The sequence below is a fragment of the Cylas formicarius genome, unplaced genomic scaffold (genome assembly GCF_029955315.1).
Source record: "Cylas formicarius isolate icCylForm1 unplaced genomic scaffold, icCylForm1.1 PGA_scaffold_8__14_contigs__length_24414737, whole genome shotgun sequence".
Lineage (NCBI taxonomy): Eukaryota > Metazoa > Arthropoda > Insecta > Coleoptera > Brentidae > Cylas > Cylas formicarius.
Window position 1 is genome coordinate 22,713,361 of NW_026844361.1, and position 27,866 is coordinate 22,741,226.

At 38.0% G+C, this 27,866-nt stretch overlaps 1 protein-coding gene across 1 annotated transcript; it reads left to right on the forward strand.

The window, feature by feature from the left end:
* The first annotated feature begins 719 nt into the window (after positions 1-719).
* LOC132706289 (tetratricopeptide repeat protein 28) lies at positions 720-26,992 on the forward strand. Its single transcript, XM_060677542.1, has 18 exons — positions 720-1,151; positions 15,517-15,576; positions 15,636-15,844; positions 17,183-17,402; positions 18,281-18,592; positions 18,643-19,007; positions 19,064-20,305; positions 20,367-20,806; positions 20,859-21,017; positions 21,070-21,480; positions 21,531-21,779; positions 21,832-22,278; positions 22,336-23,399; positions 23,970-24,426; positions 24,479-24,875; positions 24,929-25,055; positions 25,113-25,767; positions 26,345-26,992. Exons 1-18 carry the CDS (start codon positions 1,128-1,130, stop codon positions 26,770-26,772), a joined length of 7,266 nt encoding a protein of 2,421 aa, XP_060533525.1. The 5' UTR covers positions 720-1,127; the 3' UTR covers positions 26,773-26,992.
* The last annotated feature ends 874 nt before the right edge of the window (positions 26,993-27,866 follow it).

The following is a 27,866-nucleotide window of genomic DNA, read 5'->3' on the forward strand; positions in this document are numbered from 1 at the left end:
AAAATTTGATAATTTTTATTGAAAACGAAAAACAGCGAGGTTGATTGGCTGGCCGCACGTCGATGTCTCCCGGGATAAGCTTAAGTTGGGTAATATATTTGTCAGTTTAATGCTCGTATGTTGTCATTACACAATCCTACTCTCTCTGGATCCAGGTATATGTGACCTCTTGTTTAATAATGCGAAATGACTGGATTTAATAGCTTAAACTTCACCGAAAACAAAAATGAAGGCATAATTAAATGGAAAAAAAAAAGATTCTTAATTATAACGACGCGATTAAACTGCAAAATTTATTGAGTGTACAGCTAGGAAAAATAAATGTTAAATAAAATAAGAATATACACCTTGAATATACCTTTATTCAAAACAACACGGATACATTCACTGAAATTGACAAGCGTCAATATTAAAGCCGTGTGGTAATATCTCCGAAAACATCCGATTGCTCCCTAACCCGTGCGGTTAATATCCCGGAAATGTCCGAAGCGGCTCGGATTCGCGGGAAACGAAACTGACGCGGTTAGGTCGTTATATAATATAATTAGGCATTTTACAGAAGGAAGTAGAAAACCATATTATTATGCTTTGTTGTTGGGCACCCGGTACGCTAGACCAGAATCAATAAACGAATCAAAAGTAAAAGTGCGAGGTTGCCTCTCTGACCGCGCGTCGATGTCCACCGCACGGAAATTTAAATACCCGCAGTTCCACGCAACTGGTCGAATCCAACCGACGGATCACTCGACGGTCGGCTGCGAGATTATTACCTGCATACCAACATCCAAGATGGCCGCCGTCGAAGAATGCGATCACAAGTAAATAACTGTTAGACTCGCAGCGCGCTCGCGGGGCCCGCTCGTTTTTCTACGCCCGTCGTCTCTCTAATTATTAACGAAAAAGTGATCGAGGGGATCCGGCAAAAAGTGCGCGACTTCCGTCCGTTCATCGCAAGGTGCATGGTGGTGGTCAGTGGCGATTCGCGATCCGCAGTGCGAGGTTAGGAAGAGAGGAGAGTTCCGTATAGACAAAAGAGACGCATGCGATTTGTTTTGCGATGTGAGACGGTCGAAAAATCATGGTGTGTGTGATGATCCCGATCTCGGACGGCCCGGATTGCTCTCACGATGTCGCATCGCGATTTCACAGAGGTGAGGCGACAAACGGAGCCCTTGCGCGTCCGTCTAATCAGTAAGATTCGGCCGTACCGGTTCGCCTAGTCGATTACAAAAGCAAATAAAATCGCGCGTGGAATTCGAATGTCGTACATCTCTTCGCGTCCGAGATTTACGCGATATTTCCATATTTAGTGGTAACACCGGTAGCCGAAGACGCCGCTCTCCGGATTAAAACAAAACGAACGCGGCCGTATGTGGAACGTTTTAGCGGTTTAATGCGTTTTTTCGACTCTCTATTCGCGACCGGTTTTAAATTCGAGCGAATACGCGCAAAATCTTGGCAAACGCAATCGGAAAATTGAATCGACCGAGGTTTTGTTTCCCCGAGAGACATCGACGTCCGGTCAGACAACTAACCTCGTGCATTTTTCCATATATTAAACGATAAATAGTAGAGAAAAAAGTCTCCGATCGCAAAAGAGAAAGAGATGAGGAAGCTAAAGAAGCCATCTATCTATGTAATATGTTACGAACAATATTTTTACACTCGCATACATTTTACAAGTTTTTATGTTACCCAAGTTGTATCCGAGGAATCTATAGGCAGTCTTTGCACTGTTATAGACTATTTCAGAAAAATGTAGAAAATAAAATATATGCGTCCGCCATAGGCGCGTATAGCATTCGTGCAATCACATTATTTTTGATCAATATTGAAAATTCAGTACTAATCTTGTTGTTGTCATTTTTTTACCACCATACCTAATATTCTTCATGAGGGAGTAAATGTAAATAAATGACACTTTATTGGCAGAGTAATAATAACACACACTTATATTTTTATATTTTTACGAATCATTTTTCACAACCTCTGAAGAAAAGTCTAAACAGACCAGGCAGAGCAGCTCTTGATAAGGACACTGAAATTATAATTCGCGGAAAATTTCCGTTTTTTATAATAAAAAAATACCCAAAAGTGAGAAAAGCTTTACCGAATCCAAATTGTAATGAAAACAGACAGTATATTCATGAGCATAAAATTATTCCACAAAATAGAGGGCAAAACGGTAACATCTAATCAAACAAAATTTAAAATTGAATGTTGTTGTTATTGTATTATAAAAACAGGACAGCCTGGAGCCTAGGGTGGTCATGATTCTAGGGCTTAACAAGGAAAACCTATTTCTGAACTAGATAGAGCAAAATCAACATGTTCAAGGCTCGATTTTTGAGAAATATTAAAAAAGCGCATGACGATATATTCACTACTAACCGCGACACAGAGTGTTTTTTAATTGACATTCCCATTGAGAATTACCCATAACTTTAATTTTTATGAAAATTTCTGGTTCGGTTTCTTAAGACAATGATCTAAGAGAAAGACTAGATCACATGGATTAAACATGAAATCAGACGATAACATATCGGATGAGTTTTTTATGTTAGACCAGAAGAATAAATATAGTGTTATTACAATAATTGGATCAAATTCTATAAGCTCAAATAATTCAAAACACGTGACCTGTGTGGCAAAGTATTCAAAATAAATAAGAACTAAAAGTTCAGATTTTCACGAAATTATATATTTTGACAACACCGTGTCTTTATCAAATGTAATATTTACAAACTACCTGCTACTATATATACCGAAAAATGACCACGAAACCTTAATTAATGTTGTTGCGAGAATTTAAGTTCAGTAAAAAGAGGTATTAAATCTAATTAATCGATAAGCAATACATTTGAATGTATAAATTTAATTTTCTACTTTTTGTGGCTGTGTGTAATATATCATTGTCGTCAAAAATGTGTTTTTCTGTGATTAAGTGTGTAGCATAATTAGAATCTAGACTATTGTTTTTAAACGCTCTTACATGTTCGTTAATGAGTTTCTTGAAGGATCTAACTGTTTGTCCAGTATAACATTTATTAGCGAATATAATAAACTCTCAATTAATAGATAGTAACAAACACAAAGAAATTTCTCAAATGTCACTAGTTAAAACTATCAAAAACAAAGCTTCTGAAAATAACATAATATTTACACGTGCAGATAAAGGGAAGACAGTCATAGCTATCGATCTCCCAGAATATATTTCAAAAACCAGCAATTTTCTTAAACCAGAACTTTTCCTTTGTGTGAAACACGATCCAACTGAGTTATATCAAAGACAAGGCAAGGATGTAATTACTAACTCCACACTATTTAGTGACAAAGACAAATATAACCGCCTAGTTAAATTACATAAACAAGATATGGCCATTAGACCAGTGGTATCTTATGTAACAGCACCAGCAGTTAAACTCTCTACAAAATTAGTAAATATTTTAAAGTTTCACACAGATTTTAAACCAAAATTTGCAATAAATAATTCTTTTGAATTAATCAACAAAATTAAAGATATCAAAATCCCTTCTAACGCAACTCCCAGTATTCCACCTATGGATGTGATAGATTTAGTAGATTTTACCCTAACTCGGAAACAGGTTAACTCATTGGTGAAACAAGATTTATTATATTGCTTAATAGTATCTTTAGACCAAAATTATTTTGAATTTAATGGACAGATTTATATCTCTAAAGAAGGTTTGATTATGGGAAACCCACTTAGTCCTTTGTTAACCGAGATTTTTATGGATAATGTAGAAAATATCATACTAGAACATCCTTTAAGTAAAATTTTTTTATGGTGGTATAGGTATGTGGACGATGTCTCTGCTTGCTTTGTTGGAACGGACAGACAATTGAATTATTTTTTAAATTATATTAACTCAATACATAATCGTATAAAATTCACTATTGATTTTTTAGACTTAACAATTGCGAAAGTACAAAACAAATTAGATTTTTCAATATATCATAAACCTTCACATACGGACACAGTCATACATAATAGCTCAAATCACCCTTATACATACAAAATGGCTGCATTTAACTCTTTTATACGCAGACTTCTTAATACGCCACTCTCCACAGAAAATTATAACAAAGAACTTAATATCATTAAACAAATAGCACTGAAGAACGGCTACAATTCGTCCATTATGGATAAAATTATATATAAGAAACAAATACAGACAACTGTAAACTGTATTTATTCGAAACCAAATACAGAACACGAACAATTTAACACATTTACATACATAGGAGAACTTAGCGAAAAAGTTTCAAAACATTTGTCAAAATGTGGTTTAAAAATAGCTTTCAGAACTAACAACACAATAGGAAAATATTTAAAAAACAATAAATCGAAATGTCCAAAATCCCAAAAATCAGGTGTCTACAGGTTGAAATGTGGATCCTGTCCTAAAATTTATATTGGACAAACAGGTAGATCCTTCAAGAAACTCATTAACGAACATATAAGAGCGTTTGAAAACAATAGTCTAGATTCTAATTATGCTACACAGTTAAACACAGAAAAACACATTTTTGACGACAATGATATATTACACACAGCCACAAAAAGTAGAAAATTAAATTTATACATTCAAATGTATTGCTTATCGATTAATTAGATTTAATACCTCTTTTTACTGAACTTAAATTCTCGCAACAACATTAATTAAGGTTTCGTGGTCATTTTTCGGTATATATAGTAGCAGGTAGTTTGTAAATATTACATTTGATAAAGACACGGTGTTGTCAAAATATATAATTTCGTGAAAATCTGAACTATTAGTTCTTATTTATTTTGAATACTTTGCCACACAGGTCACGTGTTTTGAGTTATTGAAGCTTCTAGAATTTGATCCAATTATTGTAATAACACTATATTTGTTCTTCTGGTCTAACATAAAAAACTCATCCGATATATTATCGTCTGATTTCATGTTTAATCCATGTAATCTAGTCTTTCTCTTAGATCATTGTCTTAAGAAACCGAACCAGAAATTTTCATAAAAATTAAAGTTATGGGTAATTCTCAATGGGAATGTCAATTAAAAAACACTCTGTGTCGCGGTTAGTAGTGAATATATCGTCATGCGCTTTTTAAATATTTCTCAAAAATCGAGCGTTGAACATGTTGATTTTGCTCTATCTAGTTCAGAAATAGGTTTTCCTTGTTAAGCCCTAGAATCATGACCACCCTAGGCTCCAGACTGTCTTGTTTTTATAATACAATAACAACAACATTCAATTTTAAATTTTATTTGATTAGATGTTACCGTTTTGCCCTCTATTTTGTGGAATAATTTTATACTCATGAATGTACTGTCCGTTTTCATTATAATTTGGATTCGGTAAAGCTTTTCTCACTTTTGGGTATTTTTTTATTATAAAAAACGGAAATTTTCTGCGAATTATAATTTCAGTGTCCTTATCAAGAGCTGCTCTGCCTGGTCTGTTTAGACTTTTCTTCAGAGGTTGTGAAAAGTGATTCGTTAAAATATACAAATATAAGTGTGTGTTATTTTTACTCTGCCAATAAAGTGTCATTTATTTACACTTACTCCCGCATGAAGAATATTAGGTATGGTGGACAAAAAATGACAACAACAAGATTAGTATTGAATTTTCAATATTGATCAAAAATAATGTGATTGCACGAATGCTATACGCGCCTATGGCCGACACATATATTTTATTTTCTACATTTTTCTGAAATAGTCTATAACAGTGCAAAGACTGCCTATAGATTCCTCGGATACAACTTGGGTAATGTAAAAACTTGTAAAATGTATGCGAGTGTAAACATATTGTTCCTAATATATTACATAGATAGATGGCTTCTTTAGCTTCCTCATCTCTTTCTCTATCGCAATCGGAGACTTTTTTCTCTAAAACGTGGAAAATTAAATCTATTGGAAGCCATGGAGATTAACAAAATGAGACATTCAAATGTATTGCTTAACTATCAATTAGATTTAAATTTTTCGATATATATAGTAGCAGGTAGTTTGTAAATATTACATTTGATAAAGACACGGCGTTATCGAAACAAAATATATAATTTCGTGGAAATCTGAACTTTTAGTTTTTATTTATTTTGATAAATGGATTTTCATCAAGTAAAAGCCACCTCAGTGCAATTTTTGGCAAAGTATTGCCAAAAATTGCACACATCATACTATATAAAAATTCTCCTTTTTATTTTGGTTGGTTTTGTTTGGAATTAAGTCAAGAAACGGAAGATGAACATTTGCTCAAATTGAAGTTTTTGAAAAGCAGCAAAATCTTTTATTTTTGAAAAATATCATATGGTTCCATTTTCCGCTCCACGACCACTTTCTAACCATTTTTGTATAATGTTTAATTATATTAATTAATTTATATATTTTTCGGCTGAAATAGATTCCTTGAATTTTTACAACTGACGAATTCAAAAAGCTGAAATTATGGCTCTTAGGTTGCCGATATCCTGCGGGCACTAGTTTTCTGTAGAATACTGAAAATTTGTAAACCAAAAACCTACCATAATAGCACAGACATTGTTGTAAAAAAATAAAAAAGACCAACTGTATGCAAAAGAACGCTGCTAATTGTCACCCACAATGACAATGACTACAATGACAACCTACATACCAAATTAGCTGTTGGATATTATATAGAGCGTTCTATAATATCCAATAGCTAATTTGGTATGTAGGTGGCCATGAAATAATATAACACGTAGTGTGGTCTTTTTCGCCTTTTTGTCAATTACAAGAATGTCTGACAGGTTCTGCACTTGTCCGCTACCGAAGAGCCCGTGATGACGTGTTTTACATAATATCTGATTGGAATTGCTCGATTCTGAATCATTCGGTCTCATGGAAGATCTGTCCAGAATAGTTCCCAATAGTTCGACGCTATGCTTTTAACATGATCTTGGCCGATTGAATTCAAATGTCTTCTGTACAAGAACTTGTCCATTCGTCCAGGAAGTAATTTCTTAAGTTTGCTACCTGCTGATCTGGGTACCTTAGCTATAACCGCTGCTTGGTTGATGACAGTCTGCTTTTGTAACAAGATTGATTGCGAAATATCATGGCTCCGCTTCGTACTATGTGCTCCGCAGTCTACAAAGACACTACCCAGCTTCGTATTTTAGAGGAAGGTACTGTTTTTCTATGGCGCTTCTGCGGACCACTTTCGCAAAATCTATGTAATTTTATTGTGCACGCACCCTGTATAAAGATGTCAAACTTTGGCAAATTTAAAAATTTGTACAAATAATGTCGACAGGTCGCCCACCCTGTGTGATAGACATCCACATAATTTACCCACGAAAACTGAAAATTTCAGGTCGACTCACCCTGTACATGCCACAAATAGACGTTATAGCACGTTTCTCGGGACTTACAAAAATTGCAGGTCTCGATGCGGCCATAACACTGTGTCAACCAATTAGCCATATTTTTTACGAATTTTGGTTTACTGCTTATAATCTAATCTGGAAAACAACGATTTTTAACCTTTTTCGATTTTTGTCCATAATTGAAAAAATGCTTGACATAAAAGTTTCAGGATCTCAGGCTTTTCACTATTCAAGAATTTGTGAAATGTAAAAAATTGGAAAAATGTGAAAGCCAAAATAACAATAAAAATATTTTGAAATTTTTTTAAAAAATATCTGGCGAGTCTTAATAGCGCTTAACTTCTAAAGTGGGTACAGACTCCTACTGCTCTGCCAAATCTGAAGTCGACAGCTGCTAAGTTAAGCCACCCATTATATTTTCTTAATATAGCACGTAAGATCCCGTACACCCTGTACAATATGTGAACACGAATACCGAAATTTTAGCTATTGACAGTTGTTTCTGTAGGAGAAGAACCCATTTTTTAGTTTTTTGCAAATTGCCGATGCACCCTGTACATTTTCAAAAAACATTTGGACCTCGGGCGTCTTCTAGTTCAACCGTTTTTGACAATTTTTTTTTCTTTGGACCATTGCAGCGGCGGTTTTTAATTTTTTTAAAATAGTTCCCGGCTCCGCGTGCCAAATTTAAAGCGATATACAAAAAACAGATGAAAATCGAGAAAAAAAAAGATGGACGCCGGGATTTGATCTGGATTATTTTTTATTGGTCGATGTATTTCGTGGGCGATTTAAAAGGAACTTTAGCTTAAACGGTTTGGAAGTTATTCGCATTTTTGTGGAACGTCGACAGATAACGGAGAACGGCCAGGCAAAACACAAAAACAATTTTTTTTCGACGCTGATCATTTCTGTATCAATGGGTCCCCTAGTGCATCCTTTCGAAAAATTCGATTCGCATTGCATTTGTAAAATTTAAATAGTTATTCGGGAAAGCGTATATTATAGCCCAGTCATATTAGGGGTTTCACCTCGGAATGAAAGATAATAAGCTATAAATTGGTATGGCCCTTTTTTTTGTCCTTCTAAATGTTGTCTCAAAAGTCACAAACGCTATCGTGTCCGCGTCTTAAGATATTCAAGGTCAAAGGTCACAAAAATCGGTTTTTCGCGAATATCTGGCTTCCTATTGCTTAAATGAGATTTGCACTTATTATAAAAGTTGTAGGCTATGAAATTCTCTACAACTTTTGTTTACACTTTTTTTCATACGACCAACCGTTTTTGGGGTAGAGCGCGAAGAGTTCACAGCATAGGAGAAGATATTGATTTGCTCGTTATTTTAATTGGACGTCCTCAGTTACATCATCAGAAAATTTTCTTTAAAAAAGTTGGTAAAGGCATTGTCAAAACACAAATATAGTCTTCAAAAAGTTTTGACAAATATCTCATTTAAGCAATAGGAAGCCAGATATTCGCGAAAAACCGGTTTTTGTGACCTTTGACCTTGAATATCTTAAGACGCGGACACGATAGCGTTCGTAACTTTTGAGACAACATTTAGAATGACAAAACAAAGGTTCATACCAATTTACAGTATATTATCTTTCATTCCGAGGTTGACCCTTTTTTTACCTAATATGACTGGGCTATTACCGCACCATTCGGTATACGGCAACGAGCACCACGTCCGGCAGAATTTCTACGTTTCAGCCGAGTGAAACAATCGGAAGAATTATGAACATTTTACGACGAACGCCGCGCATATACGAGTAGCAATGAACCTTTTTACCCGATTGCGGTTAAGCCTCGTGGTTCATTATTTTCTAATTTATCTAAAACAAAAGAGAACTGCTTCGGGAAATACGCGTTCGGTTAAAAAACCAATTGAGCGCTTTTGCCGGTTCTTTTTTAAAAAGCGATGCGATAATTGGCATCCGGTCCAATCCAATTAGGGAGAGCGTCTCTATTTAAAATTGCGTCAAGTTGGCGTACGGTGCATCTACATCTATAGGAAAGCGTTTTGTTATTATTAAATGGCCGCGGCTGTCTAAAAAAACATGTGCTTAAAATATATTTAATTTATGGATATAGTCCAGGGTAGGACTAGAGATTTAACGGTTCGGAAAAAAACCGGAAAATTTGGAAAAAAACACGGGTTTTTTCCGTTTTTTCCCAAACCTCGGAAAAATTGGAAAAAAACGGAAAATTTGATTTTTTTTTAAAATTAAATGCCAGACAGCTAAACGAGTTAATATATGATGATTTAAATGTATATTGGTTAGTATAAGTTGCTTCAATAAAAAAAAACAAAAATTAAGATGCCTACTTTATTTCAAAATAATAAAAAATAAGATAAGAACTCTTTGGTTAACAAAACATAAACTCTAGAATACATAATAAACAAAAAAAAATGTATACAAAAAAAAAGAAGAAGAACTGACAACGCAAGCAAAATGCATGTAAAAAAACGTCATTTCTGCAAAGCCAGTACACTAAATCGTCAATGTCCTCGGAGAAAGAATCTGGTTCTGATTCCGCAGCATCGCCGTTCTGGATATTACCAATTAATTCGATACCCATTTCAGCTCGCTGCAAAAGCGGAACTGGCCTAGAATCGTAAGAAAATTAGTAATTTTCTTCTAAGTTTAAGTTAGACGAAGCGGACGATGGAGGTCCATTTAAAATTCTGGAAGCAATTGGCATAAGTGGCTGCGGGGTGCACAAGCCCTGTCACCATATAACTGGATGGGTACTGCTCGCAGATTCCCATAGAGAATTCCTACTAAAAAATCTCGTTTAGGTTTACAACAAAATTCGAATTACACATTTTCATAGGTTTTCTCTAGTCAGGCAGGACAGGCCATCAGTATTTGCGGGAAGACCATATATGGCATCTTCTATCAGCTTAAAACTAAAAGGCACTTCTGATAATAGGAATTTATCGGACTCAATCAGATTTGTTTCGCGGACATGTGTAGGGGATTCACCGGTAAACAAGTTGTCAGTGTTACACTGCACTTATTTTTTAAAATATGTTTGAAAATAATTGTATTGAATAATATTTAACACGTAAACCTCCATCGAAATTTCAATAAAAAAAAAAAAATCAAATTTTTCCAAATTTTTCGTTTTTTCCAATTTTTTCCGGGAAAAAACTCGTTTTTTTTCCGACAACCAATTTTTCCGGAAATTTTGAATCACTAGGCAATGATTTATTTATTTATTGAAACAAGTTTCAAACCATGGTCCCTTAAGATCTATTTTAACATATATTGGTTTAGAAGAGGCTCACTAGTATCGTTATTTTTGACCGACAGGTTTCAGAGGGTCGTTTACGATGACTACGATGGTTAGAATAAGAGTCCCTGAAGGAAGCATTCCCGGTATAGTACATGTACGTCAACTTCCTAAATTCGTTAACGACGTTCTAAACTCCGACTTGGACAATCTCTTAAAAATTTGCGAAAGACGCCGTGTTCAAATAAATCCATCCAAACCTGAAGCCTTGTTATTTGTAATAATAATATTCCATTGGGGAATAGTACAATTACGTGTGAGACTTTAACACTACCACATTTAAACTTTGCTGATTCGATATATTGATAATTTCTGTTGACATAAAAGGATACAAAAAGTCCAAAATTCTTATATAAGGTTAATATTCGCAGAGATAAAGAGTTTTCTACAGGCTTGAAGAGTTGGGACGGCTGTCCATGGTTCAGCGACGTGCTTTGCATTCGGTATGTCTGTATTACAAAATAATTGAGTCAAAATCTTGATGCGGAACGAACACATCGTTACGAATGTTGACAACATTTGTTAACTTTATCTGTCCATAAAAAAACAATTTTTCAAATACAAAATAAATGATTTTACTATTGGCTCATCCAAAAGACACACGAAACGCAAATTTTTGACACGTTTATAATTAGCACGGTATTTTAACGACGGTTCAATAATTAAAGAAGCATTTTGCTTTTTGTTTTCCTTTCCTGTAGCCAAGACTTCTTTCTTTCTTCATTCTTTTCTTTTTCTTTGTATAATGTGATTCTTCTATACCGCTCTCTACATAAGGTAAAGTTCGGTTATTGTATTGAAGGCGAATATGAAATGTTGTTATATGTATTATTTCTTGGTTATAAGTTTAGTTGACTTCAACAGCTACGTCGACGTCCATTATTCCTTGTTATAGCTTTATATAACTTGGCATGTACAAAATATAATTTCGAATAATAAACATTATTAACGCCTGCTTAAATTTTAAGTGCGGACACGTGACATCGACGCGCTGTGAAGATGCCAAGTGATATTTTGGAGAAACGTCAGGCGAATGATCCTACTCCAGGGTCAAGCAACGAACGGATGAACACCCGGATTACCACCAATACACATAGTTCCATCCGTGAAGGACTAAAACAAAACATATATATATATATATATATATATATATATATATATATATATATATATATATATATATATATATATATATATATATATATATATATATATATATATATATATATATATATATATATATATATATATATATATATATATATATATATATATATATATATATATATATATATATATATATATATATATATATATATATATATATATATATATATATATATATATATATATATATATATATATATATATATATATATATATATATATATATATATTTCTTATGTTCTAATTCGCCTGATTTAGAATCTTCTTCCTGTCATTTCTAATGACTTGTTTTTTATAAAGTTTGACTTAGGTGAGTAATTCCGACTCAGGAACTTACCATTATAGTATAACTTCATTTTTATTTTTAATGTTTTTTAAGCGTTTTTCAAAGCAATAATTAGAATTGTAGAGGCCTTAATTTTTAAATATACGGTATCGGTTGCCCATATTAAACACAATGTTTTAGTTTCAGTTCTATTTTAATTTATTTGTCCCAAATTTCAGGAATTTGACAGCCCTTCATCTTGAATAATTTCTTAAGACTCTAAAATTAGCAAATGGCAAATTTTTCAACAGTTAGTTCAATATTTTGGTATAACTTACAGTTGAAGCTTGCGACGAGTTCTCATACCATGTCAAAAGTGTTCATGTATGATTCTATTAACGCGTTTTAATGGACAAGCATCATAAAAAAGACGTATTTTAAGCTGCCATAAAATAACACTACTGTCGAGTGTTTCGAATGTAGGTATTACTCGTAGAAAGAATATGTTACATCGTATATTCAAGTGCTTAAATTTTTTAATTAATATTTTTTCTAATAACTAAAATATGGAAATTCATTTTTCTCGTTGTACGCCTATGGCCTCAGCTCGTTTAATAAACTTGTGATATTTTTGATGACAAATTTTGATTTTTCTGATACTGTCCAGTGAATAATATATTAATAGTTAAAAAATCCAAATAATTCTTATGTAATGTACATTCTACATGCAGATTTAAACATCCTGTTTTATATATTTTTCAAGTTTCCCCCGAAGCGACCCTTGAAGCGGAAATATGTATCCTCAAAATAACCTTAAAATAACATTTAGTTTTAATCAAGTCATCAACCAGCAAAATATAAATTTTAAACGATACGATGATAGGTCAATTTCGCAAAGACTTTTTTTATGAATTTGTTTATGTTCAGTTTCCAGTAAAAGCTAAAAATAATTTGATATAAAGACTTTTTTTAATATTTGAAATCCAAAGGCAACTTCGATTCATCAACATAATATTAGCATTACTACGTAAGCAACTTTCTCTAAGTTTGAGTCGATTGAGAGAGAGACGATAGACGATAGACCTATCTTTCTGTTATAACTAACTTCGACCTAAACAAGGTCGAAGCAGGAAAATGCATTTTACAAAGCATTACAAATTTGTTCTTCCAATCGATATGCACTTATGATTTGAATTTATTTTCATTGTTTTTAAACCTAGACATTATGTTATCAGCAGTGAAGAACATATGCAATGATTAAAGATTCAACAAAGATCAGTATTCAAAAATGCTCCATTTTAAAAAATTAGGGCCACTTATCACAAACCCGCTTTACCAATTTTGATAAAAGTTGGGATGTTTGTCGTAAGGGGGAGTTAGAGAGCTGAGATTAATTTCAGTGGTGTTCCTTAATAAAATTACTATAAGTATTTTTTCTTCTCGGCCCTTTGTTACGTTCCAGTAGGATTGTCCGACGCCTTACCAACCGAGCCATCCTCGTTCCCCGTGCTTATTATTATTGTTATTATTACTCTACTGTTATTTTTAGGTTCTGAGACCTTAAAAGAAATAAAGGTCATCATATCCGTTACTTTTTCAAAAATCACAGTTAGGTTGGTATTGCGAATAAATTAATTACTTTAACTAAGGGAACCTTCTAATGCCTGTCCTCTAGTTTTCAGTAAAACAGGTATGAAAAAAATCTTTAGGTTAATATTAAAACATACAAACTTTTATAAAAGTGTAGTTCAATCCAAAATCTTAACTGCAGGCCAGTTTTCAATACGATAGGGCTTAAATTCTCTTATGGAAATTTACATGTACAAATGGCGCAATTTACTATGGGATTGCCAACTATTTTATTACAAATGTTTGACAGAACATTAATCGAAAAACTAACGCACCGACCATAAAATCGAACTCCGTGGCTAACGCGGCGGACGAGTTCGTGCTACGCCGCTGCCGCTACCGCGGACGGGTACCACGCAAGCCTACCTGAAGAAATTGACATTTCCTTTGACGGTACTTGGCCCTATAATTAGCATGGTTATTAAATATACATCAAAAAGCTCATTTTCTCTAGATCCGACCGCGTTCGAATTTGACCGCGGCGATGACAAAGGCGATTCTTAAGTACACTGTGCGCGCTCGCCGACACTTTTTAATCCCATTTTCACGAACGGAACTGATTTGAATCGCGTTATTTTTAAATATGCGCCGATCCGCTCGAAACCCGTTTCTCACACAATTAACCAGGTGCCGGTGAAACAAAAGACGAGTAATTCCGGCAGGTTCTTTTTTTTTATTTCAACAACTGCTACCTAATATCGATGTTTACCGAATAACATATAAGTTGTCCCACTTGAAGCCACGCCCGCGACTATGTACCTCCTTCCCCGCGCCGTTGTTACTGGGCCTGAGAAGCAGAATCCGTAGACCAGTAAAAGACGGCTAGTAATGGAAATATTTTATTATTTATTTTTTTCTATTATTCTAAATAATAATAATGTCAACAACAAATAAATTATTCAGTACTGTAGCAATATTTATTGCTTGTTTGTACAGGGTGGCCCGTACCTACGGAGGTTATAACAAACAATTAAATACAAAAGTTGTTTCTATTAAAATGACTTTTATTTTTTATTTTCCTAATCGTTACTTCTTTATATACAGAGCTGTAAAACAAAGTTACATTTTATTGCATTTTTAGATAGTCCTTCCAAAGGCAAAATTAGCGATCATCTTCAGAATTCGGGTTATGTTTAAACTATCATTCCTAGGTTGCTTTTACTAACTTTACTTTTTTCCATCTATCATTTTTGCGAAAATAATGGCTTTTCTGTAGATAAAATTTATTTTTTTTAAATATGCTATCTTGTCACCTTTCGCAAAATAATACTTTTCTCAATTTTCTTAAATGAGACACTCCGTATATCATTGGATTTTCGAATAGCTACTTTAATAGCAATGTCAATTATGTAACATAGTACTACACCACTCAAAATGATACACACAATTGAAAATTACATTTAATTTTTCAAAAAAACTATAGCCTACTGTAATACTACTTCCAAATCTTCTCGATTCTTCCTAAGTTGGTTTTTGATGAATCAAACTTACTCACATTTCAATAATCATCCCGCCCACATTTTCTTAACCATTTAAAATTTACAATGACATGTCTTAAAATTGAATTATAAGCAAATAATTTCCCATTCTTAGATATTCTTATTAATAAACCAAAGAATTTGTACAGCAAACAAATCACTTTAAAAGATGTCTGTTACTATGTTAAATCTAACAAGCTCAATTCTTTTAAAACCCGGGAACATGTAAATGTAATGGAAAGTGTATTCTGTAAACTTTGCTAATATTAGGCAGGACCAGAGTCATACTCTAACCCTTGGTCAAAAATAATTTCCAGGTTGAGCCAGAAGGTACCTCTGAACTACCGGCAGCCAGCAGATCCATATTCCTGGAAAAGGTATACCCTAAAAATCCACCAATTAATCGAAACATCCTGCAACGCCAATTGCTTTGCAGGTTAGACAATCTAATGCGGCATGTCAGAACGGTGACTTTGCCACAGCCGTTTCACTATACACGGACGCTCTCCAACTAGACCCGACCAATCACATTCTCTACTCCAACCGATCGGCTGCCAGGTTAAAGCAAGGCTTGTTCACCCAAGCTCTTCAAGATGCCATTACCGCCAGGGATTTATGTCCCACGTGGCCTAAGGCATACTATAGGTAAATCTGCATATTTAAATTCTTTTTTTGGAAAACATTCCCCAAAAGTCCCCAGATATCTTCGACATAATTTTTTTAAACTTCCCTGTTTTGCATATAATACGTAAACTCCATTTTAACGATTCTGGATGCCATAAGCGATATTGGTTGCTGAAACAAAAAATATTCAATATATATTTTTGTATGGCTTTTGTGCAAAAACAAAAAACGAAAAAAAGTATATTTTGTTAAAGTATTTTATAATATGATTATGACATAAAGGTCATCCATAGCGGCTATAATGATTATGATGAAAAACCACTTTTATGTAGTTGTAAAGATACAAAAAAATAAAACAAATTACAACATAATTTTTCCAAAGTATATGCTATAAACTTTACTCAAAAAATGTAACTACAAAAGTTGAAGCGATTATCCTGAACTGTCAGGATTTCTTGTCATATTAAATAAATGAATATAAGTAAAAAAGAAAAATCAAAAGTGAATTTTTAATATCAAATATTGTAATAAGAATTGCTAGGGCGGCGAAGATAAAGAACTGGAAAATATAGCTAACAAATTAATTATAACCCTAACTACTTCTAGAAAGTAGTGAAGAAAATCATCAGGATTAAAACATGTCATATTATGGTACCAGTTTTGGGACCCAATTTTATCAATGTTCATTATGAATCGAATTGTTTCTAGAATATTTTCCCCAAAATTTGTGATGAATTGCGTTCTATATTCAATTAGTTAACTTGATAGGGAATAATTTCTGTTAAATAGTAGACCGTAAGTAGTACATTAGTCAACAAATTTGATAAACACTATTTTGTGTATTTCGATGCATAATGCACTAAAGCTACTAAAACTAAGCTTATAGAGCTGAACAAATATTTTTTTGTGTAGCTTAATTTTTTACAAAATCATTCACAAGTAACCAGCTGCCTTTTTGTGTATGTGTTGGTTAGTTCTATTTCGAGAAAAAACTATTCAAAAATTGTACTTTTTTCAATTGTGAACTGTAGAATCGTTCAAAACAGTTTGCACTCTTCTATCTTACAAATGCATCGAAAACCGACTTGAAGCCGCAGAGTATCACTTTAGGGTAACAATAATTTAAACATGGGCTTCTCTTTTTATAAAAAATCTAAAAATTCACAAAAGTACTATTTAATATTAATTTAATGTCCTGAAATTCTACGAAATGCGTTCGTCCCGAAATGCCCAAAATACTCTTAAGCTTTAAAAAATACCTGAAAATTCCTATGACGTTGAATACCGAATACTAAAATACCCCGATGACCGACCCTTCCTCTGAAACCTATTTGTATTTAAAAAAAAAATGCGTTTTAGGCAAGGCGTGGCCCTTCAATGTTTGGGCCGGCACGGCGAGGCTTTGGCTGCCTTCAGCCAGGGCCTCGCCCAGGACGCCAATTCGCAGCAGCTTTTGGCCGGTTTGGTCGAAGCTTCCGTCAAGTCTCCGTTGAGACACAGCTTGGAGCCGACATTTCAGCAGCTCGAGCTGATGAAGCTGGACCAGAGCCCATTCGTCTTGATATCCGTGGTCGGCCAGGTAAGTCTGTTCACCCTGTACGCAGCGCACGGCATATAAAAATTATACGACGCTTTAATAAGGCAGTACTCGGATGTGCCGCCATTTTAGTGCCCATTCTACTGTCATATACTTTTACAATGCGAAAGCTCCTTATGCGAGACTCAAATGCCATTGTTTTAACGATTGGCGGCTCATTTACCTGTCCTTTACATTGTTGGGAATTTTTAGCAGATTAGTCAGTAGGTATGTCTGTACTTAATTCAATCGTCCCGCGTCGTTGTCCCTTTTTATGACGAACATAAAATCTAATCGTCTTTATTTAATTTAATATCTCCCAGCGTTTCCGACAGATTCGTCATCCACTATAAATTAAAATAATTTAAGATGAGGGAGCGATAGCAACATATTTTCATAAAGAACTTTGCTGTCACTTGAGGTAGTCAAGGGATCCTTAAGGTCATGTTTTACCATGCACAGATGTTTTTGTGAGTAAAAGTAGTGGATCCATCAGCACATGTGTATGGGGGATAATGTCTAAGTTATCTAAGTTATCAGTCAAACGAATTTGAAGTAACGAATAGTTGCACAGTTAGGATTTCACAAATGTCACCATTCTCCTAAAAGCCGACACCTTGGGAGCTGCCCATTGAGCCTTTGTTCATTTCGTTTTGATAGGTTGAACCACCACCATTTTTGGATATTTTAAAATATCTAAATGTAATAATCGTTAAGGAATGTAATATTCAAACAATGAAATATAATTTTAAGTACAGAAAATTTGTACATAAGTGTTGTATAGTATTAAGTTAAATAAGAACAATGAAAGTTCGCAGTTCTTTTAGTTCCATTTAAAACAGCATGAAATCCGATGACTTTGACTTTGTACACCGTTGCAGGAACTTTTAGCGGCAGGACTGTACCATTCAGCGGTAACGGTTTTGGAATCTGCATTGCGAATTGGATCGTGTTCCCTTAAATTAAGGGGTTCAGTCTTCAGTGCGCTCAGCTCCGCCCACTGGGCATTGAATCAACTGGACAAAGCTATAGGTTACATGCAGCAAGATTTGGCAATTGCCAAAAGCTTGGGAGACACCGCCGGAGAATGCAGAGCTCACGGCAATTTGGGGTCAGCGTACTTCAGCCAAGGCTCCTACAAAGAAGCGTTAACCGCCCACAGATACCAGCTTGTTTTAGCTATGAAGTGCAAGGTACATTTTCTGTACTTTTGTATCACTGAGACAAGTATATTACATTTTAGGACACCCAAGCGGCTGCGGCAGCATTAACATCGCTCGGTCATGTTTATACGGCCATAGGGGACTACCCCAACGCTCTAGCCTCTCACAAACAGTGCGTCCAGTTGGTGAAACAGATGGGAGACAAGCTTCAAGAGGCTAGAGAAATTGGCAACGTTGGTGCCGTATATTTGGCAATGGGTGACTTTGACTCGGCGGTTGATTGTCACACCCAACACCTTAGGATAGCTAGACGGCTCGGTAATCAAGTAGAGGAAGCCAGAGCTTATAGCAACCTGGGCTCTAGCCACCACTACAAACGAAACTTCACCCAAGCGATAGTGTTTCACGAAAAAGTCCTGAGGATTGCTCAAGCGATTGGGGATAAGTATGTAGAAAAGACCTTTTTTTGATTCTTTGAACGTCCAAGATTAATTGTTATAGGTCGGTAGAAGCTAGAGCGTACGCGGGCCTAGGCCACGCCTCCAGATGCGCAGGAGACTATGTGCAAGCGAAACAGTGGCACGAAAGACAATTAGACGTCGCCCTAGCTACTAGGGATAAGATCGGAGAAGGTAGAGCCTGTTCCAATTTAGGAATCGTCTACCAATTGCTAGGGGAATACGACGCGGCATTGAAACTGCATCAGGCGCACTTGTCCATAGCCAGGAGTCTGCAAGACCGAGCAGGAATGGGTAGAGCTTACGGCAACATAGGCAACGCGTATTCAGCAGTAGGATTTTATGAGTCGGCTATTAAGTATCACAAACAGGAACTGACCATCAGCAAGGAAGTGCACGACAGGAGTTCCGAGGCCAGCACCCACGGGAATTTAGCTGTGGCGTATCAGGCGTTAGGAGCCCATGATATGGCCTTGTTGCACTATCGGGCTCATTTAGGGATCGCGAGAGAGCTCAAAGACACTGCCGGTGAAGCTTGCGCACTTTTAAACCTCGCTAATTGCCTAAGTTCACGTTCCGAATTTCCCGAAGCCATTCCATACTACGAGCAATACTTGATGTTGTCCCAAGAGCTTAGCGACGTTGAGGGAGAAGCAAAGGCATGTCATTTCCTGGGTTACGCTCATTATTGCATCGGTAACTTTAGGGAAGCGGTACGTTATTATGACCAAGACCTAGCGCTAGCCAAAGATTTACAAGACAAAATGAACATGGGTCGCGCCTACTGTAACCTAGGCTTGGCACATTTAGCTCTCGGTCAATTGGAAACTTCTTTGGAGTGTCAGAAATACTTCCTGGCGATCGCTCACATGACCAACAATTTATCCGGGAAGTTTAGAGCCCTGGGCAACATAGGAGACGTCCTGATCAAAATGGGGGAAACGGAAGAGGCTGTGAAAATGTACCACCGACAACTAGCGTTAGCTAGAAGCAACAGAGATAGGGGCATGGAAGCCGCAGCGTGTGGCGCTCTCGGAACAGCGCACAGACTTCTAAAAAGGCTAGATAAAGCACTGGGCTACCACACCCAAGAGCTGACTCTGCGCCAAGAAATGTCCGAACTGTCGGGAGAATGTAAAGCGCACGGTCATTTGGGAGCCGTTCATATGGCTTTGGGAAATTACACCCACGCGGTGAAATGTTATCAGGAACAATTAGAACGGGCCCAGGAACTACAAGATTGTGCAGTTGAAGCCCAGGCTTTTGGAAATCTAGGTATCGCCAGGTACAAAATTACGAAACCAAAATCTTCACTTGTACAATAAACAATTATGCAATACTTCCAGGTTGAATATGAATCATTATGAAGACGCCATAGGTTATTTCGAGCAGCAATTAGCAACCTTGGAGCGGCTGAGTACACCAACTGCGCAGCTTGACAAAGGCCGAGCTTTCGGCAGCCTAGGAGATTGCTACGACGCCCTCGGCGATCCCGAAGAGGCGTCTAAGTGTCACGAGCAATATCTGGCTATAGCCTTGAAACTAAAAAGTTCTAGAGATCAAGAAAGAGCTTACAGAGGTCTAGGCCAGTCTCAAAGGTCTCTAAGTAATCTGCAACAGGCTTTGGTGTGTTTGGAAAAAAGATTGGTCGTTTCCCACGAACTCGGCAACCCAGAAGCTAAAGCGGCTGCGTACGGAGAGTTGGGTCAGCTGCACGCAACCTTGGGCAACTTGGAACAAGCGGTATCCTGCTTGGAGCATCAAAAAAATATCGCAAGAGATCTGAGTAAGCACGTGCCCGCGCACAAAGTGCCTTTTTGTATTTAAATTCGTTTTAGATGACAAAATAATGGAATCGGAGGCTCTGTGCAATCTTGGAACTGTATATCAACAAATGGGAGAATATTCAACAGCTCTTAGATACCATCAAAATGATTTGGAGATAGCCGAACAACTGGACATGCCAACATTGCAAAGCCGAGCCTGCGGGAACATTGGTAAGCAATGAACACGCGATTAAGTAAAAGCTTATTATTTTGGTCATTTTAGGAAACGTGTTCGAGGCTCTTGGTAGCTTGGACCAAGCTATTCAATATCAAGAGCAACATTTATCTATTGCAATGAGCACGAACGACCAAATAGCCAAAACTGTGGCCTATAGTTCCTTAGGCAGAGTCCATCAACTTCTAGGGAATCGATCTCAAGCGGTAGCCTACTTAACCCAAGGTCTTTGCATCGCTGAAGCACTCGGTAGAAGGGATGAAGAGGCGAAAATAAGAAACAGATTAGGTTTGGCTCTCTACTCGAACGGTGACTTGGAAGGCGCGCAGAAACAACTTGAAGCCGCCACGCAACTTCTGGAAAGCATAAGGAGAGAGACGAGGAATAGTGCGGATTATAAGTTGTCTTTATTTGAGCTGCAGTCATCGAGTTACCAAGTGCTGCAGAGAGTCTTAGTTTGTAAGTAGATAGTTTTTATCGTAACGTAAAATGCAACGCGGTCCTTTCAGCTCTGAATAGGACGGACGAGGCGTTGGTAATTGCGGAAAGGGGTCGAAATCGAGCATTCGTAGATCTTCTTCTGGAAAGGCAGGGGTTGCACGAGCACAAAACGAAAGGCAAAAGTAAGAGCATGGATATGTTCAACATCAGCACGTTGGAGAATTTGAAAGACATCGTGAATAGGCAAAGGGCAGCCACGTTGTACTATAGCGTAGCGGCAGGTTTTCTGTACGCGTGGTTGATTCTACCATCCAAGGGTGAGTGACGATGGCGGCTTGATGCGGAGCGGAACTAACCCGACTACTTTAGGGGTTGTCAAGTTTCACTCGGCTCCGCTGATGGAATTTCAAGAATCTTCAGACACTTGTGACAACACAGACCCTATTCCCAGTGGGACCGGCGTGTTGGAAAAATTGGTCAACTCCGTTAGGGATAGTTTAGGACTTGAATTGTCGCCGTGCACTACCATCAACGAAGATCAGTCTATGGACGACAATCTATCTGAGAGGACCGGGTTTCTTCGCATGGTCAACAGGCAGCATCTAATGAACACCAGCAACTACTCATTGAGCTCTCTGTTTTCACTTGGGAGTGTTGGAGGATCTATAGCTTCCCTCCAGGGCAGCACGAGATCCAGTACAAGTGCCCAGGGATCCACTAGGGTCAGCCGGAGACAAGCTTGGAAAGGTCCTTCTTGCCTTCACGCACTATACACGTTACTGTTACAACCTTTTGAGGAGTTTTTACCAAGTAAAAGTGCGAACCATTTTGAACAATTAGCTCGGTTAGTATGTGATTATATCGTTATTGCAGCCTCAAAAAGCGGCGCCAACCGGAGGGAGTTGATCTTGGTCTTAGAAGGAGACCTCTACTTGGTACCTTTCCCAGTGCTGCGATCGTCGAACGACAATTCCGAATACCTATGCGAGAGATTCTCCTTGCTGGTAGTGCCGAATTTGATGTCGCTCAAATCTGGCAGGACCAGGAAACAGGGCACGGATCAAGCGGTTCGCAGCCTTATAGTTGGCAACCCCAAACTGCCCTTATCCATTACCGAAAACTATGGCTGGAAAGATATTCCTCAGGCCGAAAACGAAGCTACGATGGTTGCCGAATTGTTACAGACGCAAGTCTTGCTGGGAAGTTGCGCAACCAAGGAGCAAGTTTTGACGCAAATCCAAGAAGCCGAGTGTGTACACTTCGCCACCCACGTGTCTTGGAAGCTCTCCAGCCTTGTACTGAGCCCGACCGAAGTTCTTGACCAGAGCCAATCGAAACGACTTTACATCGCTGACAATGCGGATGAAGCGGAGCACAGCGAAGTATCTCTGAGTGGGGAGTTGCCACCTTTATCGGAGTTTTTGCTGAGCGCTGCCGACATATTATCAATGAAGCTGTCAGCCCGACTAATTGTAGTCAGTTCGTCACACACTAGGGATCAACAAGGTTGGGCTACCTCAGATGGTCTCGTTGCGTTGGTTCGGGCGCTCTTGGCGGCGGGAGCCCAAGCGGTATTGGTTTCGCTATGGCCCGTGCCGGATACCGCGACAAAGATCCTTTTGAGGGCTTTCTATTCGGCAATGCTTCAAGGCACCAGAGCCGCGAAGGCTCTGTCGGAAGCCATGCAAACAGTGCAACATACCAAACATTTTGCTCACCCGGCAAATTGGGCCGGATTTGTCTTGATCGGCGTGAACGTTAGGTTATCCAATAAAGTTGCCCTGATGGGGCAGGCCCTGTGCGAAATGCTTCAGGCTCCGGAAAAGTGCAGGGACGCGTTGAGGGTTACTTTGCATCTAGTCGAGAAGAGCTTGCAGAGAATACACAGAGGGCAGAAGAACGCGATGTATACGACCCAGAAGTCCATTGAAAATAAGGTAGAACCTGTAAAATGTTAAATAAATTTACGTGGTTGTGGTTCTCTCTGAAAGTGATTGTCGTTGATTTTCACTATAGGTAACAGAAACTATAATAATAAGTTATGCAACAATTTTGAGAAAGGTCACTTGGCACACAGCGCAGTGTACCGAGTGCTTAACAAAGAAGTGACTGAAGAAGTTTATCAACGTGCTGTTACGACCATTGCATATTACCCAATTTGCAATACAGTGCGAACATATTCACTGAGTAACGTGTGACGTGCGACCGCAAACTTCCGACCACTTCCAAACCGGAGAAGTGGATAAAGAAGTTGGCGTATTAAAGTCACACTTTCCGGACGTTTATTTCGTCCATAGATAACAAAGTCGCTTTCTATTTACATCCAATTAATAATTTCTATAGCGTCTACTTATTAGATTATTTATACCGGCGTTTCGGTTTCACTGAGCCGGAAACTGCCGCAGCTGGCAAGCTTGGTGCATGGACGTTTGGTATTTTGTAGTAGTAACAAACTTCATGTTGGATAGGTCGACGTGCTCTATTTATATAAATTCCGCTACTTCCAGGTCGGTTCTGCCACTGGATGGAAGGAGCTTCTGATGTCGGTGGGATTTAGATTCGAGCCTGCATCAAACGGTATACCTAGCAGCGTCTTCTTCCCCCAATCAGATCCAGATGAACGATTGACTCAGTGCTCCGCCAGCTTGCAAGCTTTGTTAGGCATATCGAGTACATCAATCCAAGCATTGTCCAAGCTAACCACCAACCCGGAAGTAGCCGACGACATCATTTCCGTGATCCAGTCCGCCCTCACTCAATTCTCTTCGAAAATTTCCGAGGCCGATAACGTGGAGGTTGCTCTAAACGTCAGACTGTGGAGAGTGCCGGGATGTCACGAACTTCTCGCCTCACTAGGTTTCGACCTCACCGACGTTGGTCAAGATAAAGTCACCCTGAGGACTGGCAAACAAGCAAACAAAAGAAATGTCCAGTTCACTTTGCAGGCTCTACTGGCTCTCTTCGGTAAGTTCGATACGAATCCTAGCCGATTCCTATTAATCGTGGAGAATTACAGATACCCAAGAAGCACCGAAAAGCCTCACGATAGACTCGTCCAGCAGCCTGGAATCTCTTGCTTCCATAGATAACGACTTCTCTCATTCCGACAACGAACTGTGTTCCACACCCAAACCTACGGTGCCGCCTTTCGCCGCGACGATGCTGCCTCAAAAGCGATTGGGTGGGGCGTTCACGTCTTACGTGAGGAGAAGGGGAGAACCCGACGGAAGGACCGCCAATCCGGCCGATGCGCCCGCCAAAACCGTCCCCGATGTAAAACCAAGGAAAGCGGCGACACTAGCTCGACCCGGTGGCGGCGAATCCGACGCCGCGTTTACACCCAGCCCACCCGTCGTGATGCAATCCGAACACCAGAATATCGCGTTGTCTTTGGCACACCAGACTAGGATAAGGTTCGTGGACTGTTAAAAACTTCGTTTGGGGTGAAGATGTTTGATTGTCGTAGGAACCTCTACTCGCAAACGGACGTTAAGGCCGACGCCGTACGACCGGACAGCTCCAGCTCAGCTAGCTCGGCCACCGACTGGGAAAGCGGTCACGCTACTGTGCTGAGACGCCAAACCCAGAGCCAAGTCGGTTACGCTACTCGAAAACGTTTCTCTCTCTTGCAACGCTTGCGTTTGTTTCAGTTGCCACCTCTACCACCACCTAGAGCTTCCAAGCCTCTGGCAGATCTCCCGCTTTACAACAATCTTCCCGCTGGGATGTTCGAGAACAGTTCGGATAGCGAGCTGGAGAAAATGGAAGCAAAATTGTTCAGTTCGAGTCAGCGGAACAAAATTACTTATAAAAAGTCGCGGAACGCTCTGTGCGCGATCGATAGGCTGAGCGTCAGGACCGAGATGACGCACGCGCAGACTCTACACGGAGCCGCTCCCAACGCGTCGCGTAAACCGATAACGTTGCCCAGCGAGGAAACCTTGCCGTCCAATGAACGGTTGTTGTACTTCTCGCCGAACGAATCGGACGCGTCGGCCACCCTCTCGTCGCTCGTTTCCATGGCGACGGGCGGCGCGGGAGGCGTGCTCAGTGAGAGTGAAGACTCCGAATTGGCCGGGATTAAGGGCGACGCGAAGGCGGGCAACTCCACCGCGTTACACGATACGATATTGGCCACGCAGCTGCGACACATCAATAGAGAACTAACGCCCACTATTTCGGAGGTGTATCACGAAAGGAATATCGGATTGGGATTGGCTCCCCCCCTGTCGAAGCTACTTTTAAACCAACCCAATAGCTCGGCGCCGAAAACTGACAGTACCGTATTGGAGAAAATTTCTTTGGGTAAGAAGGACTACGGTAACTTTTGCGAAACTTAAGTAATCAATCAATCAATCAATGCAATTTGTGAAAAACTAGTAATTTATTGGAATGATCTTCATGAAATAGAGCGTCAAATTTTTTTTCAGTTGCTTTTTGTTTCGATGTTTAAAGTTTTACTGGATTATGACGTCGCTGAAGAAAGTTTTGTAGTGGCTACTAGATTTTTTTACCAATTTTTACACGTCACTCATCCAATCTATAGAATTATTTTTGATTTGAATTATTCTCATCTGATTTGTCCATTAAATACAATAACAATTTAAAAAATCATTCTATTATTTTTTTGCATAATTCGTCAACATAAAAAATTGGTCGATTTTGTTATCCGCATTCAATAAACATCAAATCGATTACCAGCCATCGCTGGAATCATCAAACTAATCAAAATCCTGTTGACTAATTAAGTAAAAAACGGTTTTTATGGAAACTTTGTAGCTCTAAGCCGAAGCAAGTTAGGACGCTATGTTTATAGAAGAAAAAGCCTAGTTTTTAGCTAAATAATCCTGAAGGCTGGAGCCCGACATAAACATAATTTCAGGCATTCTAGACGACGAAGATATCGGAAACGAAGTAAACCATCAATGCCAGCGATGCAAGACGGAATCGTGCAGCTGTCAAAAAGGGAAAACTAGCAAGCCGTGGTTAACGGAGAGTTCGAGCTCCCTACAACAGATCCAGAGCTCGGACCTAACCACGGCGGACATTCTCGAAAGGGAGGTAAAGAACAAAAAAGGGATCAGGCTAGATCAGAGGCAGAAAGGGGCAGCAGATCCCAAGAGACTGTCGCCATTTTCCGAGATGTCGCGCAGAGACGAAGGAGATGGACGGAGCATAGCGGATTCGACGTCGTCCAGTTACAAAAACACGCAGTTTTTGACGTATCACGGGGTGGGGGACAAAACAAAATCGAAGCCTAGTGCTAAGGTTAGGACTATACCCAAACAGGGACGAAACGCCCAGAAATAAGATGCGTGGGAGGAAAAGTAAAGCAAAATAACTTCGATCGCTAAATAAGATCGTTAAAATTAGGTTACAGTGAATATTTATTAGTTATGTTGTTGGTGATGATATTTTATATTGCATGTTGTGGACATTGACAGACGCGCCGTGCATAAATGCCCAATTCCTTTCATATATGACGCTTTAAAGTGCAAAATATAGTGTAGCTATTTATTTCGCTGACCGAACTGACTTAATAAAATTGTTAATTTAAATTTGAGAGTTTTTATGGACGCTTTCCTAGTTCCCGAAGAGTTAATATTCTGTACATACATCGTCGAATATTCAAAATTTTCTTGTACCAATCCAAATACACACGAAGAATCACAAGAATTCAAATTTTCGCACCAAAAGTGCCTAAGAACCAGCGTTACCATACTACTTAAATCAATTTTTTTTAACTACTTTTTCCAACTTTGCGTGTTATGTAAGTTCATATTACAACACAATTTTTATATTTTGTTGAATTTCCTTTCCCTTGGAAATTTGGTGAATTTTGGCATGTTTTTTTGTACCTGTAAACTCTAAACTAAACGAAAATAATATTTCCGGAAATTTTTAAATTACGAGACATCAATTTCTTGTTGGTTAAATGGTAGGTAAAAAAGTGAAGGGGTATTAAAGAATAGTTGGTTTATTTTTATAATTTGTTCTTTCTGCTAATAAAAATAGAAAATGTTGTTGGTGCAAGGTTTATTCAAAAAGTTCTTGACACTGACCCTCCATTGAAAAAATATAGAACGGCACTAGCCTTTCTGCATAGAGTTTGATAGAGGTCTACGCACGTGCCAACTTGCAATATTCTGCTAAAGAATAGTATTAAAAAATGAAAAATAATTAAAATAGTTTACCGTTAAATCTTATGGACAGCATATAAAGATTTTGCTTGCAATACATAAAAAACAGTTCGTTATCCTTGTTTTACAACCAGTGTCAAAAACCTTCAACTATTTAATCTGTAATGTTCATCGCAATACACAATTTTTAAAATATCTATGTACCACCTCTGCATGAATTTCTAGACTATTTTTACATATTCAGCATATCTGTGCTATGTTTTA

What these genes read in the sequence shown, in the direction of transcription:
- LOC132706289 (XM_060677542.1), top strand. Translation starts at nt 1,128, where the DNA reads ATGTCGCATCGCGATTTCACAGAG. An exon ending in TGGCCTAAGGCATACTATAG is followed by an intron (nt 15,845 to 17,182) that starts GTAAATCTGCAT and finishes AATGCGTTTTAG; the next exon opens with GCAAGGCGTGGCCCTTCAAT. An exon ending in GCTCAAGCGATTGGGGATAA is followed by an intron (nt 19,008 to 19,063) that starts GTATGTAGAAAA and finishes TAATTGTTATAG; the next exon opens with GTCGGTAGAAGCTAGAGCGT.